This window comes from Canis lupus, chromosome 13, assembly GCF_003254725.2.
Source record: "Canis lupus dingo isolate Sandy chromosome 13, ASM325472v2, whole genome shotgun sequence".
Classification (NCBI taxonomy): Eukaryota; Metazoa; Chordata; class Mammalia; order Carnivora; family Canidae; genus Canis; species Canis lupus.
The window spans coordinates 10,273,326-10,286,641 of NC_064255.1; the positions used below are offsets into that span (position 1 = coordinate 10,273,326).

At 49.0% G+C, this 13,316-nt stretch overlaps 1 protein-coding gene across 9 annotated transcripts in view; it reads right to left on the reverse strand.

Annotated features, from left to right (window-relative positions):
* Positions 1 to 356: 356 nt before the first annotated feature.
* SYBU (syntabulin) overlaps positions 357 to 13,316 on the reverse strand; it is a 109,055-nt gene continuing 96,095 nt past the window's right edge. For all 9 annotated transcript variants that reach the window (XM_025450236.3, XM_025450234.3, XM_025450232.3 and 6 more), the window contains 4 exons: positions 13,128 to 13,230; positions 6,751 to 6,954; positions 5,293 to 5,442; positions 357 to 2,392 (listed from right to left, as the gene is read on the reverse strand). In XM_025450236.3, the coding sequence (XP_025306021.1) occupies positions 1,249 to 2,392; positions 5,293 to 5,442; positions 6,751 to 6,954; positions 13,128 to 13,230 (1,601 nt within the window). In that variant the 3' untranslated portion in view covers positions 357 to 1,248. The remainder of the gene's footprint in view (positions 2,393 to 5,292; positions 5,443 to 6,750; positions 6,955 to 13,127; positions 13,231 to 13,316) is intronic.

The window sequence follows — 13,316 nt, forward strand, 5'->3', positions numbered from 1 at the left end:
TTCCCTTTACAGTGGAAAAAACGCTTTGCTGACACTTGAAATCCTGGCTTCTTGAGATGAACCATGAAATTGTGAGTGGTTTAACCTCCTTGAGGTTTAGCTCTGTTATCTGTAAAATAGAGTAATACTCACAAGGTAATATAAAGCACATATTATCTCATCCTTCCCAGCCACCCACCCTCACCCTATTATTCCAAGGGGAGGAATTAGCATGTTCTCCCTCTCTGCATCCAGTATTAGCATGTTCTCCCTCTCTGCATCCGTAAAATGCTTAAAAAAAAAAAATCAACCCAACTTTTTTGCAAATACTCAACACATCCTTAGCAAATAAATATATGAACAAACAAGTGTATAGGTAATTTCACAGCAAACAATCAAAGCTACTTTTATTCAGAAACAATGCTTTTTTAAAGACAGCAGGAAATCCTTACCTTTATTAATTTTCCCTTTTTCTCATTTCTTATTCCATTTTTATAGGCCCCTATTCATAAAGAAGAAAGGATCTATCCATTTAGTCTTTTTTACTATATACAGAAGTAAAACTAAACAGATAATTATTTCATAGGAGGATAAAACATTTATTTAAATGGAAACACTAATCTTTATTTTCATCATGCTGAAGTGTGTAGGTACAAACAATTTCCAATAAAACACTATATAATAAGCAAAAAATAAGTTAATACGTTGTAAACTTACATACGGTTTCATTGATTAACAGGTTTAGGAACAAACAAGCCATTTTACAACTTTGGAGCTACATTTAGTAAAAAACTGCAAACACTCAAACCTTATCAACCCCAAGTAAGACACTAAGGAGCTATTCAAGACTTCTTCAAATCAATGACACAAATACGGTTTTATTTTTGGTTACAGTCCCCTGCTGTGCACAAGACCATTGGAATGCTGTAACAATTACACGTTTTAAAACGGCACAAAGCAAAGCAAGGAGATAACATGCCAGCCTTACAGAAGCTGTCTTGAAAGTGCAAACTCTGCATTTTCTCTTCCTGAACCACTAGGATAAGAACGGGTACCTCGCACGACACGGCAGGGTCAGGCGCATGCTTTCTCTACCACTGGTGGGACACTGAACTCGAACCACGTCTCCATGCCTTGGAAGATACCTCCGGTTTTAAACAGTGAACAGGCTTCGACTAAATATAGTGCAAATCAAATACGAGGAGCCAGACGACAGACCAGAGACGGTCCCCCGGGGGCAGGTCGGCGCACGGGGCGACCTCCTCCTCCTCAGGTTTTGATGTGGAAGGCGGTGCGGCGCAGCGAATGCAGGGCGACCACGCAGCAGCCCCGGAGCAGGGCTCCGATGTTGTAGACGGGATCCGTGCCCCCCCTCCGAGTACTGAATGCCCACAGAACGGTGGGGACCACGGGGGCAGCCACGGCCAGGAGATCCACCAGGAAACTGCGGCTCCAGTACTGCCCCCCCGCGGGCCCGCGCGCAGCCAGCAGGAGCGCGCCGCCGTCCCGCCTCGCCTCGGCCTCGGCCCCCGCCCCCGCCTCCGCCGGGCCTGCGAAGTCCAGCTCCCTCATGAGGCGGTGCGCAGGAGCTTCCGGACCCGCCGTGGCCTCGTCGTCGTACGGGGTCTCCACGGGAGACAAAAGGATGGCCGAGTTGGGATTTCTTGGCGTCAGGTCCACCATGAAGGCGGAGATGGACTCGGGGAAGCTTGCGGGCGAGTCCGCCCCCGACTCGTCCGGAGATTCGGGGCTCGAGGGCCAGGGCTCCTGCAGCCGCAGCACGTGCTGGATGAGCTCGGACACGGCAGGGCTGTAGGGCACCACGTCGGTCTGCACGGCCTGCTCGGCCACCGCGCTGCCCTCTTCCTGCCGCCCTGCCCCGGGCACCAGCGCCAGGACCTCGGCCCCGGGGGCCGAGCGAAGCAGCTCCAGGGCGTCGGCCCGTGTGGCGGCGGCGGCGGCCACCCCATCGAACAGATCGGAGCCCTGGGCCGTCGCCTCGGCCAGCAGCAGCTCGCCGTCGGCCCCTTCCTCCGGGCCCTGCTCTTCCAGGGCCAGCGCCTCGGCCATCTGGCCCAACGGGGTGCTGGGGCGGAGGCTCTTCTCTGGGGAGTCGCAGGGGAAGTGCAGACACAGTTCGTCCCTCAGAGAGCCGCTGTGCGCCATCTCCATGCTCTGCAGCAGAGACTCCAACTTCTTGTTTTGGATGTTTATGTCCACGAAATACTTCTGAATGCCTTTGTCTTTATCGGCCAAGCTGCTCCGCATGGTTTCGATGACCTGTCTGAGCTGTTTGATTTCTTTCCTGGCTTCCTTCAGGGCCAGCTGGGCCTCCACGCGGTGGCACTCTTCCTCGATCCAGTCCTCCCTCATGCGGGCCAGCTGGGACTTGAGCTCAGCGATCTCGCTTTCCCTGTGGAGAGAGGACAAGCTGGCTGAGTGAGGGAGCTGGGAGGGGGCAGGCCTAGTGAGGGGGCTGGGAGGGGGCAGGCCTAGTGAGGGGGCTGGGAGAGGACAGGCTGAGTGAGGGACCCAGGAAGAGGACAGGCTGAGTGAGGGAGCCACGGAGAGGACAGGCTGGCTGAGTGAGGAAGCTGGGAGAGGACAGGCTGAGTGAGGGAGCCACGGAGAGGACAGGCTGAGTGAGGAAGCTGGGAGAGGACAGGCTGAGTGAGGAAGCTGGGAGGGGGCAGGCCTAGTGAGGGAGCTGGGGAGAGGACAGGCTGGCTAAGTGAGGGACCCAGGAAGAGGACAGACAGGCTGGCTGAGTGAGGGAGCCACGGAGAGGACAGGCTGGCGGAGTGAGGGACCCAGGGAGAGGACAGGCTGAGTGAGGGAGCTGGGAGGGGGCAGGCCTAGTGAGGGAGCTGGGGAGAGGACAAGCTGGCTGAGTGAGGGAGCTGGGGAGAGGACAAGCTGGCTGAGTGAGGGACCCAGGAAGAGGACAGGCTGGCTGAGTGAGGGACCCAGGGAGAGGACAGGCTGGCTGAGTGAGGGACCCAGGGAGAGGACAGGCTGAGTGAGGGAGCTGGGAGGGGGCAGGCCTAGTGAGGGAGCTGGGGAGAGGACAGGCTGGCTAAGTGAGGGAGCTGGGGAGAGGACAAGCTGGCTGAGTGAGGGAGCTGGGAGGGGACAGGCTGAGTGAGGGAGCTAGGGAGAGGACAAGCTGGCTGAGTGAGGGACCCGGGGAGAGGACAAGCTGGCTGAGTGAGGGACCCTGGAGAGGACAAGCTGGCTGAGTGAGGGAGTTGAGGGGAGGACAGGCTGAGTGAGGGACCCAGGGAGAGGACCGGCTGAGTGAGGAAGCTGGGAGAGGACAGGCTGGCTGAGTGAGGGAGCTGGGGAGAGGACAAGCTGGCTGAGTGAGGGAGCTGGGAGGGGACAGGCTGAGTGAGGGAGCTAGGGAGAGGACAAGCTGGCTGAGTGAGGGACCCTGGAGAGGACAAGCTGGCTGAGTGAGGGACCCTGGAGAGGACAAGCTGGCTGAGTGAGGGAGTTGAGGGGAGGACAGGCTGAGTGAGGGACCCAGGGAGAGGACCGGCTGAGTGAGGAAGCTGGGAGAGGACAGGCTGGCTGAGTGAGGGACCCAGGGAGGGGACAGGCTGGCTGAACTGAGGGAGCCAGCAGCTCTTAGCCCCCCCCCCCCCCCAGTCCTGACCCACTTCAGAGAGCCGGTGCTACTCCCCTTCAAATGCAGAGGTTAAGTGGGTTTTCAATTTTTCTCTCACAAGTATTAGCCAGGAACTGCCCCCCCACAATTGTAAAATAGCAAAAATGATAATAACTAGAATCAGAATAAAAAATGAAATGAGGTGGCTGTTTGTCTTTTTCTTCCTGGGTGCTGTCAGGTGGTGCAATAAATATAACATTATCCTCCCTCCCTTCAGTACTTAATATTTGAAATTTTGTTATGAGAACACTTTAGAATTTCTTTGCCAGCTTTTGCGTCCGTAGCCTACCCTTTCTTACGTCTACACATTGTGGAAGGAAAGTCCATTTCACTTTTAAAGGTTACTACCTATCAAAAGAGGAAGGCACACTGGTTAAGTTTTAGCCCTGCAGCATTGTTCTGATCATATTCTAATAATCATTTGAAAAAATTTTAAGCTATAACATGCTACATGTTGCAAGGACTTTTTTTTTTTTTAATAAAGATTTTATTTATTTATTCATGAGAGACACACAGAGAGAGGCAGAGACATAGGCAGAGGGAGAAGCAGGCTCCCTGAAGGGAGCCCAATGCTGGACTCCAGCCCAGGACCTCGGGATCATGTCCTGAGCCAAAGGCAGCTGCTCAACCACTGAGCCACCCAGGTGCCCTGCAAGGACTTTCTGAAGAGTTGATTACTGTCTCCTCTTAGGGTAAGATGACCCTGGAACCATCATCTACACTGAAGGAAATCCATCTAAAAAATAGATGGGATTTTTTTTTTTTTTTTAGATACTTCATGGGACCTTATTTTAAGATCTTTGTCAAAAAATTCTTCCTGACATATCATTTCTTCATAATCAATATAAATACAAGTTTTCATATTATCAGTAGGTATGAAGGCCAGGCGGTCAGGTTCCTGGTATATTCGAAGGAATGTTAGTTTTGCTTTTCTAAGTTTAGACCTGACTATACTCCAGTTTCATTGTCGTATGCTTCCCTGCCATGACTGCTCAATCCCTTCCATCGGTTCCTTAAATCATAAACAAAGACTTTCAGAAAGTAAGATCTGACTCATGCTACCCTGGTCAGAGCTCTGTTCGTCTATTCCCAAAATGTTCCAGGGGAAAAATCATTAAGCAGAAAATCTGGCCCACCCCAAGATGTCAAAGGTCCTTTCTCTCTGAGATAAGATCTCTTTAAGCATGGGCTGTTTTTTGGTTTCTGTTTTTTACCTTAACACTTAGCCAAGAATAATGAACCTCTTCCTTCAGCACAGAAATAGCTTGCAGGAATCACAATACACAGGGCCATCCACGCTCTCAGAGAGATAAACAGGGCTTAATAGGGGCCCGTGTGTGACCCTTTCTGCTGGAAGTATGGGATTGTTCCTGCAAGTGTTCCTGCCATTTAAAAATAGCTACGCACACACCCAATGCTTCTGTACACGCCCAGAAAAGGCAGGGGGTACCCTGTCAGGTGAATTCCTGAAACAGCCAAATCACACAGGAATATGAAATGGCTCTTCTGAAAGACTGGTTTAAGGAATTTGGCGAAAATGAAATACTTTTTCTTCTTTTCTATTTTTCAATAGTGTGGGTTTGTATTTCATTTTATGGAAAACGAAACCGTCCTTAATCAGGGTGAAAGGAATGCAGATTCACCTTTCATGAAGGCGGCGCTCAGATTCCTTCAGCTTGGTCTTGAGGTGCCTCACTGTGACCTCTTTCTGCTGCAGAGGAGTCAAATATTGCTCTGGATTTGGGGGCTTGACACCATGATTTTCACCACAGGACATGTACCTTCCAGACCGCCTGAAACAATCCAAGCAATGAACTGTTACTTTTTCTGTAAAAAGAAAAGTTAAGACACAGCTAATGGCTTGAGAAGGAGCGACAGCTGTGTATTGGGGTCTTAAGCCTCAATATTGTGCGCTTCACTTGGGAAGGGGGGCTATGACACACCCGCCACTCTTAGGGCCGCTCATTACTTGGGAGACTTCAGGAAGGTTGTTTGTGGAGAGAGTGGAGATAGTGGGGAGGGAGGATTTTCTATGGCTTACGAATGACCTCATGCAGAATAATGCACAATTGTGCACAGGCTTGCCTGTGGGTGCATAGTAACACACTATTATATTAGGGGACAATAAGCGGGGCAGGCGGGAAGGCAGGATGGGAGTGAGATGTCCTGACTTTCCACACAGTGTGCCACTACCCGAACACCTTGATTGCTAGGAGTTGGATTCAAATCGTTCTGAGATCAATCCCTGGTGTGAGTGTGCCAATTCGGTGGAACGTTTCCTTCTTCCAAAGGGAAAGGGCTACTCCACCGTCACAGAGTGTGTTTTGTAAACAAAGTGCCCAGTGTTCCATAAAACTTCCTGAGCTGGAATGCCGGCCCCTCTCAGGCCTGGCCAAGTGTGGGGCATCCCTGCTGTAAGAGAGCTGACTGACGAGAAGGGCCACCCAGGAGGAAGACGACTGAGGGTGGAGGGCTGGCAGCTTCCTCCCTGACTCTGGAACCAGTCCAGGCCGCTACAGTCACCTGCTCCCCCTGAGCCTACACTCTGTCCAAGATGGCCTGTGTCCAGCTCCCAACCTTCTAGTCCTCCTGTTGGGTCCTTTTGGGCATGCAGGCCCTTTTTCCTACAACCTCCTGGCCCCCAGGGACTACTTAATTCCTTGCCCGACCTTCAGATTTCATTTCAAGGTCACTTCCTCAGGGAGGCCTCCTCTGGTCCCTCCAGACTGGGCTGGATCCCCTCCCGACTGCTTACTACACTACAGCAACGGGGACCTGCAGAATCACCTTAGACGTTGCCACGAGAAGAGCAAAGTGTTCGGTGCCCTCGTGCGTGCGGGAAGCCGGGCCCTCTCTGAGGCTCACGCCCTTGTCAGTGCTTCACACGGTCCTGGCACCACGTGGCCCCCAGTCCGCGGCTGAGGTCCGACTCCCCCCCGCCCCGTGCCAGCCCCCCGGGGCTGCTGAGCCTCGGTGGCCTTCCCGCAGCTGCCCTGAGGGACTGGCGAGCGTGGGAAGGGAAGGCCCAGACGACGACAGGACAGAACGAGGCCGGAACTCCAGAGCGAGCGCCTCACCGTTCTCCCCCGCCGGGCACTCACCTCAGGACCGGGCTGCCGTCGCTCCCCTTGCAGGAGCCCGAGTTGCTGCTGCTTGGGGAAGACGGCGCGTAGCCGGGATGGATGTTCACGGGGCTCAGCTGGCTCCTGCACAGCATGGACAGCAAGTCCTTCTCCCGCGGGGAGGGCGGGCTGCCGGCGGCCTTGTAGGACGAGGCTCCATTGCTCCGCCCGTGGGGGCCCCGGCTGGGAGAAGAGGGGAGAACGGCCGTGCTGGGTGCTGGGTGCGGCCGCGGCCGCCAGCCCCGAGGTCTCTCCTCCCGCCCCAAGCACCGGCCTCGCCCTCCGCCCTCCTCGCAAATACTTTCTGGCCCTAAAGCTTGTTTCTGAATTAATCCCGACGCCTGACAGGAGCACAGACCGCGTGAAATACCGATTTGGTGGAGGTTCGCTTTGGAGGCGGCCGGAAGATGTGGCTGGTTCCAGTCCACCTGTTTCCGCTTAAAAGCGTTCAGGTGTGGTTCAGGGGGGCAAGAACATTAGGGAGGCTCGTCTGGAGAATGAGGAGAAGGGGGGCTGCCCACAGAGGAGGAGGACAGGTGAGCGGAGCCCACATGGACGTATCAAGCCTGTAGCTTTTACCACCCATTTTCTTTCCTCCGCTGCCAATGATTTAACAAAACCTTCATCATGTAACTGCTGAAATGTCACAGGCCTCCCGCGGCCCGGCCGCCGCCTGCTTTCTCGCCCCCTCAGCCCCCTCAGCCCGGAGGCTGCCTCTGGCTCTTCCCATCGCGTCCTCAAAGCCATTCAAGGGCTCCTACCTCCCGAGGTCTGATCCCACCTCCCCATCCAACCTACCCTCCTGCACTCCTCCCTCCGTATTCCAGAATTCCAAACAACTTACAGTTTCCTGATGACCCATGCTCCCCATCACTTTTATGTTTTTGTATTTATCATTTTCTCTGCCTAGAATGTCCTCCTGCTCCCTACCCTATGCCTTGGGATTTTTCCAACTTCCAGACGGATGGGAACACTCCAAGCAGCCTTCTCCGGATTCCTCCTTCCCTAGGCTTGTGTACACGTGGCTCCTCAGTGGTCCCTAGTACTCTGTGCAAACATCCATCCTGGGATTTATCACATGGCATCACAACTGCACGGTTGTGTGTCCTTCCTGCCAGACTAGGGCGGCCTGAGGGCAGGAACACAATCTGTTCTTTTATATCCCCACTACTTCCTGGCACATGCTAGGTGTTCCCAAAATGACTGCTAAATGAATAAACTGGGTTTGAGCCTTGGCACTGCCACTTATTAGGAGCTTAGGCAATGAATCTACTGAATACATGGGGATCTCTAATAACTTTTCTTGCCTTCCTCAGAGTTGATGGGAAAATCGAATCTAAGAATGCATGTGAGTGCATCTGATAAGATGTTAAAGGCAATGCAGCTGTAGGATATTATTACAGGATAAAGTTGTTTGGACTTCCCTATTAATCTAGTTCCAGAAACTTGACCCCACTATGTAAGGAAGCATCTTGAGAATGTTGAAATTACTTAGATAGGATAACAGTTCAGTTCAGTGTTGGGAATATTTCTTGATTACAAGAAAATGAAAAAGAACAAGATATCTTTCATACAGAAGTACTGCTTTCTGACAATCCTCTCTTTGCAATTTTGATTACAGTTGTATCCAACGGACACATGTCAATGAGAAACGCATGTAAATGTGAGTGTGCGTGTGGGCAGACTTGGCTCCGAAACCACACTTACTTAAAATCAAATGTAACTTCAACTAGCTGTCAACCCAGTAAATCACATATAAATGAAACATCATCCGATTCTGAAGTTAAAAAGTTCTTTCCTTTTGAAATCATCCAGATAGACTCTGCCTCCTTTTCATGAGAAGGGGACACTTTATATGGAACAGATGGGCAGATGGCTTTGTGACAAACCAACTTCAGCAACCCAGTGGTGCTGAGCTGAGCAGCAGAATACATGGGCTCTGGCTTGGATCTGCTTCTCCACACTTCACTTCTGAGTCCACTCCAACCGGCCTGACATTTCTGAATGTGACAATGAGAAACGTGCAGGATTAACCTCTCCAAGTCAGGAGAGAAAGGAAAGAGCAAGCCTTCGTTTTGACCAGGGGAGTCCTCTTCCAAGTCGACCTTCACTAATGACCTTCTGAGATCCCGGGCCTCTTCCAATGTTTTACGAGCACAGTTTTACTTAATTTTGACCCTCATGCTATAAAGCTGGTACAACGATTACCACTCATTTACATTACATGAAGTACATGAAGTATTCAGTTACACGAAGCAACTAAGGGTAATGTGGCCCAAGAACACACAGCTGAACTAAGATTTAAAAACAGATTTTTTTTTTTTTTTTTTACTCTACTGAAATATCTCCTTCTTACTTTACACAGATAGAATATATCTTTTGGAGCTTGTAAACAGGTATGTTATATACTGGCTATGCATGTGGTTATGACCTGAAGAATTCACCACCAACCTTTATTGTGCTGCAGTCACTAAGATACAAATTAAACTCGATGGGAGTTTTTAAGAACACATCTGCTATACTGATATATTTCAGGAAATGAGTTGTTAGACTGCAAGAGCTGACTAGCTGCCTTTTTTTTTTTTTTTTTTTTTTTTTTAATTCATGAGAGACACAGAGAGAGAGGATGAGATACAGGCAGAGGGAGAAGCAGGCTCCTCAAGAGGACAAGGGGAGCCTGATGCAGGACTCGATCATCGCGGGACCATGGGACCACGCCCTGAACTGAAGGCGGACGCTCAACCACTGAGCCACCCAGCCGTACCAAGAGCTGACTTTTAAAAAAGAAACTACATGCTTAAAAATAATCAATGAATTAGTTTAGTTCCGTTCAACTGCTAACACATATGGGTACAAAGTCATTGCAAAACATTTTCAAGGAGAGGCCAGGGTTCCATGTTTGCCATAGCCGTGAGAAGCAAACCCTATGCTACCTTCCTCAGCTTACCCCAAATGCCTTGGTGTGGTGGGCAAGAAGACTGAAGTCCACAAAGGGGCAGAATTCTGCTGACCCTACCCCTTCCTGCACACCTGAATACAGCAGATGGAAATGGAGAGAAAGGGAAGAGAACCTCACAAGGGGCCCACATTAATTTCTATCCCCCAATGTTGTCCTTTACTTCAAGGCAACATTACTACCATCACTGTCATCACGATGATCACTGTTAGGGCTGCATTGTGTCATTCCCCCCACCCCCGCCAAAATTCATAAAGTTAAAAAGCCCTAACCCCTAGTACCTAAGAGTGTGACTGTATTTGGAAACGTGGCTTTAAAAAAAGGTAATTAAATCTAATTAAATCCTAATCCAACTTGACTAATGTCTTTATAAGAAGAGGAAATGGATGCAGGCACAGATAAAAATTCTGTTGAAGAAGCAGAGACAAGAGGGCCATCTCTAAGCCAAGGAGAGAGGCTTTTGCAGACGCCAATCCTGCTGACACCTTGATCTTGGACTTCTGGCATTCAGAATTGTGAGAAGGTAAATTCCCATTGTGTGAGACCCCCAGTCTGTGATATATCTTATGACAGCAGCCTGAGCAAACTAATGTGATCATCATCACAATCATCCTCTTCATCATCATGTCCATCAGTATTATTTTTATCACTACTGAGGAAAATATCCATTTATGACCCTTTTACTAAATTCTGGGCACTATGGATTAGCTCATTTATTTCAATGAGGTAGATGCCACTATTATCCCATTTTCCAGAACAGTAAAGCTCAGGGCCCTGGCTCATGTACATAATTAATAAGGGAGGCTAAACGCAAGCCCATGTTTCTCTGGCTCCAAATTCCAAACATTTTCTTTTTTTTTCCTTTTCACTTCTATCTGCCCTTGGTCAGATTAGGATTTTAGTTTAAGAAAGAGAATTCCTCAGGGGTGCCTGGATGGCACACTCAGTTAAGTGTCCAGCTCTTGGTTTTGGCTCAGGTCATGATCCCAGGGTTATAGGATGGAGCCCTGCATTGGGCTCTGTGTTCGGCCTGGAGTCTGCTTAAGGCTCTCCCTCTTCCTCAGCCCTTCCTCTGCCCTCCCCTCAAAATAAATAAATAAAGCTTTTAAAAAAAGAGAATTCCTCAGAGATGTTAACAGAGTTGGCCTTCTGTAAGAAGAGATCATTGAAACTTTAGTTTTGTTTTTAAGATCCCATCAAAAATATCCTCACCAACACCACCTGCCACTTATTTCTCCCACCCCTTCACCAAATGTTCCTGCTCGCCTTCTTCCCAGGAGCTGATTCTCCACAGAGAATATTCATTTATTGTAGGAGAAGCAAGCCATTTAAAAGGATGATAAGCTTTATAAACTTTGGCCCGGATACCTGGCACATCTAGAGGAGTCGTCCTCAGTGCATGGTCCCACAGAACACAAAAATTATGTGAAGTGCTCAAGATATCCCATCACATAAATCTACTGACTGTGCTCTATGCCTGGGTCAGATTTAAAAAAAAAAAAAAAAAGTGAGGCTAATAGAACATTGCCAATTCCAATTTTCCATTTTTCCATCTATTAAGCATGTATCTGATTTGCACATAATTCTATTTAGCTATTTTAGGTTTACTATATCAATTTTTAGTCATTTGGAGAAACCACAGATTCCAGACTAGACAATTTTCTCTAAATCACTCTGTATTGTTGACATTACCTTGGAATTTAACCACAAACACAAGTTCTTTTGAAGTGCTTAATACAATCAGCTTCTTCGACAGGCCATTTCTTTTTTCTTTTGCTCTCTGTTCTTTGATACCTTGTACCACAGGTATGTGCTAGTTTTCTTGAATAGGTTAGATAAATGGTTTATTCTCAGAGCAAGCCACATCTGATTTATACAGAAAATGTTTATATTCATATTATGTGATCCCAGAGGTATTTTATTTCCAAATAGATTGTGTTTGGGAATAGAACAATTGGGCTTTTTCATTGTGGGCTCCACTCTTTTGTTACAGGTTTGTCTGGCTTCAGCTTTGTTTTTAACAATAAAATTGTGCACCAGGGGGTCTCAAGTCCCTTTTTAAACATCAGCTAAATGTTCTGCTCACTGAAGAGAAATGTGAGATACCTGCTTCCTGAATCCTGGGAATGCAAGTTTTTAGAAACTAACCTGTTTTTCTCCATGAAGGGACCTCAAGAATTATGTGGTCCAAACCTCCTTTTACAAACGTGGACACTGTGGCCCAGGAAAGTCAAATGATTTGCTCAAAGTCTAAAGACAAATCATCCCCAGATGTCTTGTTCCTCATTCCACTGAATTGCTCGGGTCCCTCCCTGGCTCAGAGGTCTGGAACCAGCCTATCCAAAACATACCATCCATCTCATTACTCTCAATATTCTTTACCTGTATGTTTTTAAAAATAATTATATTATTATGTATTTATTGTCCTTTTTTTATCTTACTAGAATGAATATAATTTCCATAAAGTTTTGTTTACTGCCCTATCACCAGAACCCGCCTCATAGTAGATGCTCAATAAATACTTGAACAAATAAAATCATGCATAGTAGGAGAGAATCCTGGGGCTTAGAATCTTTCCCACCACATGTGAATGGTGGCTCATGAGTTTCCCACACTTTCCCCAACCCAAATAGTATCTATGGTGAACATTTGTTGATGCCTGCTAGGCTCTACGCACTGACCCACACTTCATGTCTACTAACTAATCCTAACAGTGAACCCTACAAAGTAGGTATGATTACAGCCCTATTTTACAGATGAGGAAACTGAGGCACAGAGAAGTTAAGCAACTTGCTCAGGGTCGCACAGCCTGCAAGTGACAGAGCCGACATTCCCACCAAGGCAACCTGGCTCCAGAGTCCATATAAGTAGCTAGTCTGCTCTAATGCCTCTTGGTGGCGGCCAGTCACATCTGTGAACTTTATTCTTTTCTCACCCCTTCCCCAAGTGAGTGCTGGGAGTAGTCTGAGCTCACGATGTCTCTTTCATGAGGGTAATAGGTAAGCTCAGCTAGAGGAAAGAAATGGTGAAGTCAGAGGCTTCCAGCTAAGAGATGACAGATTCATGGAGGGGAGGCAGGTAGGAAGTGGAAACTACTACGTTAACACCAGGTGAGTTCACAGGTAAGTGAGGGAAGGGGAGGAGAGAAGGGTGAGTGGACACACAGCCAAGGGCTGGCTGAGGGATGGCCTCGGAGACACGCGCGCTCCAGCCCTGTGACCACAGCTGGTAAGACAGTGAAAGGTTCTAATTTCAAATCATTATAAAAAACAAAAACTGTTCACTGAGTAATAACTAAATATGAACTGACAGCCATGCAAGTGGCTCCACGGAAGCCTAAAGTACAGGTAAGTCACCTGTGTAGTGTCTTCACAATCAGAGAGCAGGAAACAGTGCCTACTTGCGTGAGAGAGAGGACCGCTTGCTTCCCGCCGCAGACATGTGGACCTCAGGAGCCGAAATGCTGCCGGTGCTGCTCGAGGAGCTAAAATCAGCTTCGCTACCTGCAAGACAACGGCGGGAGAGAGGCGTGAAGGAGAGGAACCTGCGAACGCGGCCCCTCCCCGCCTCTCCTTGGGGCTCCCCGGAG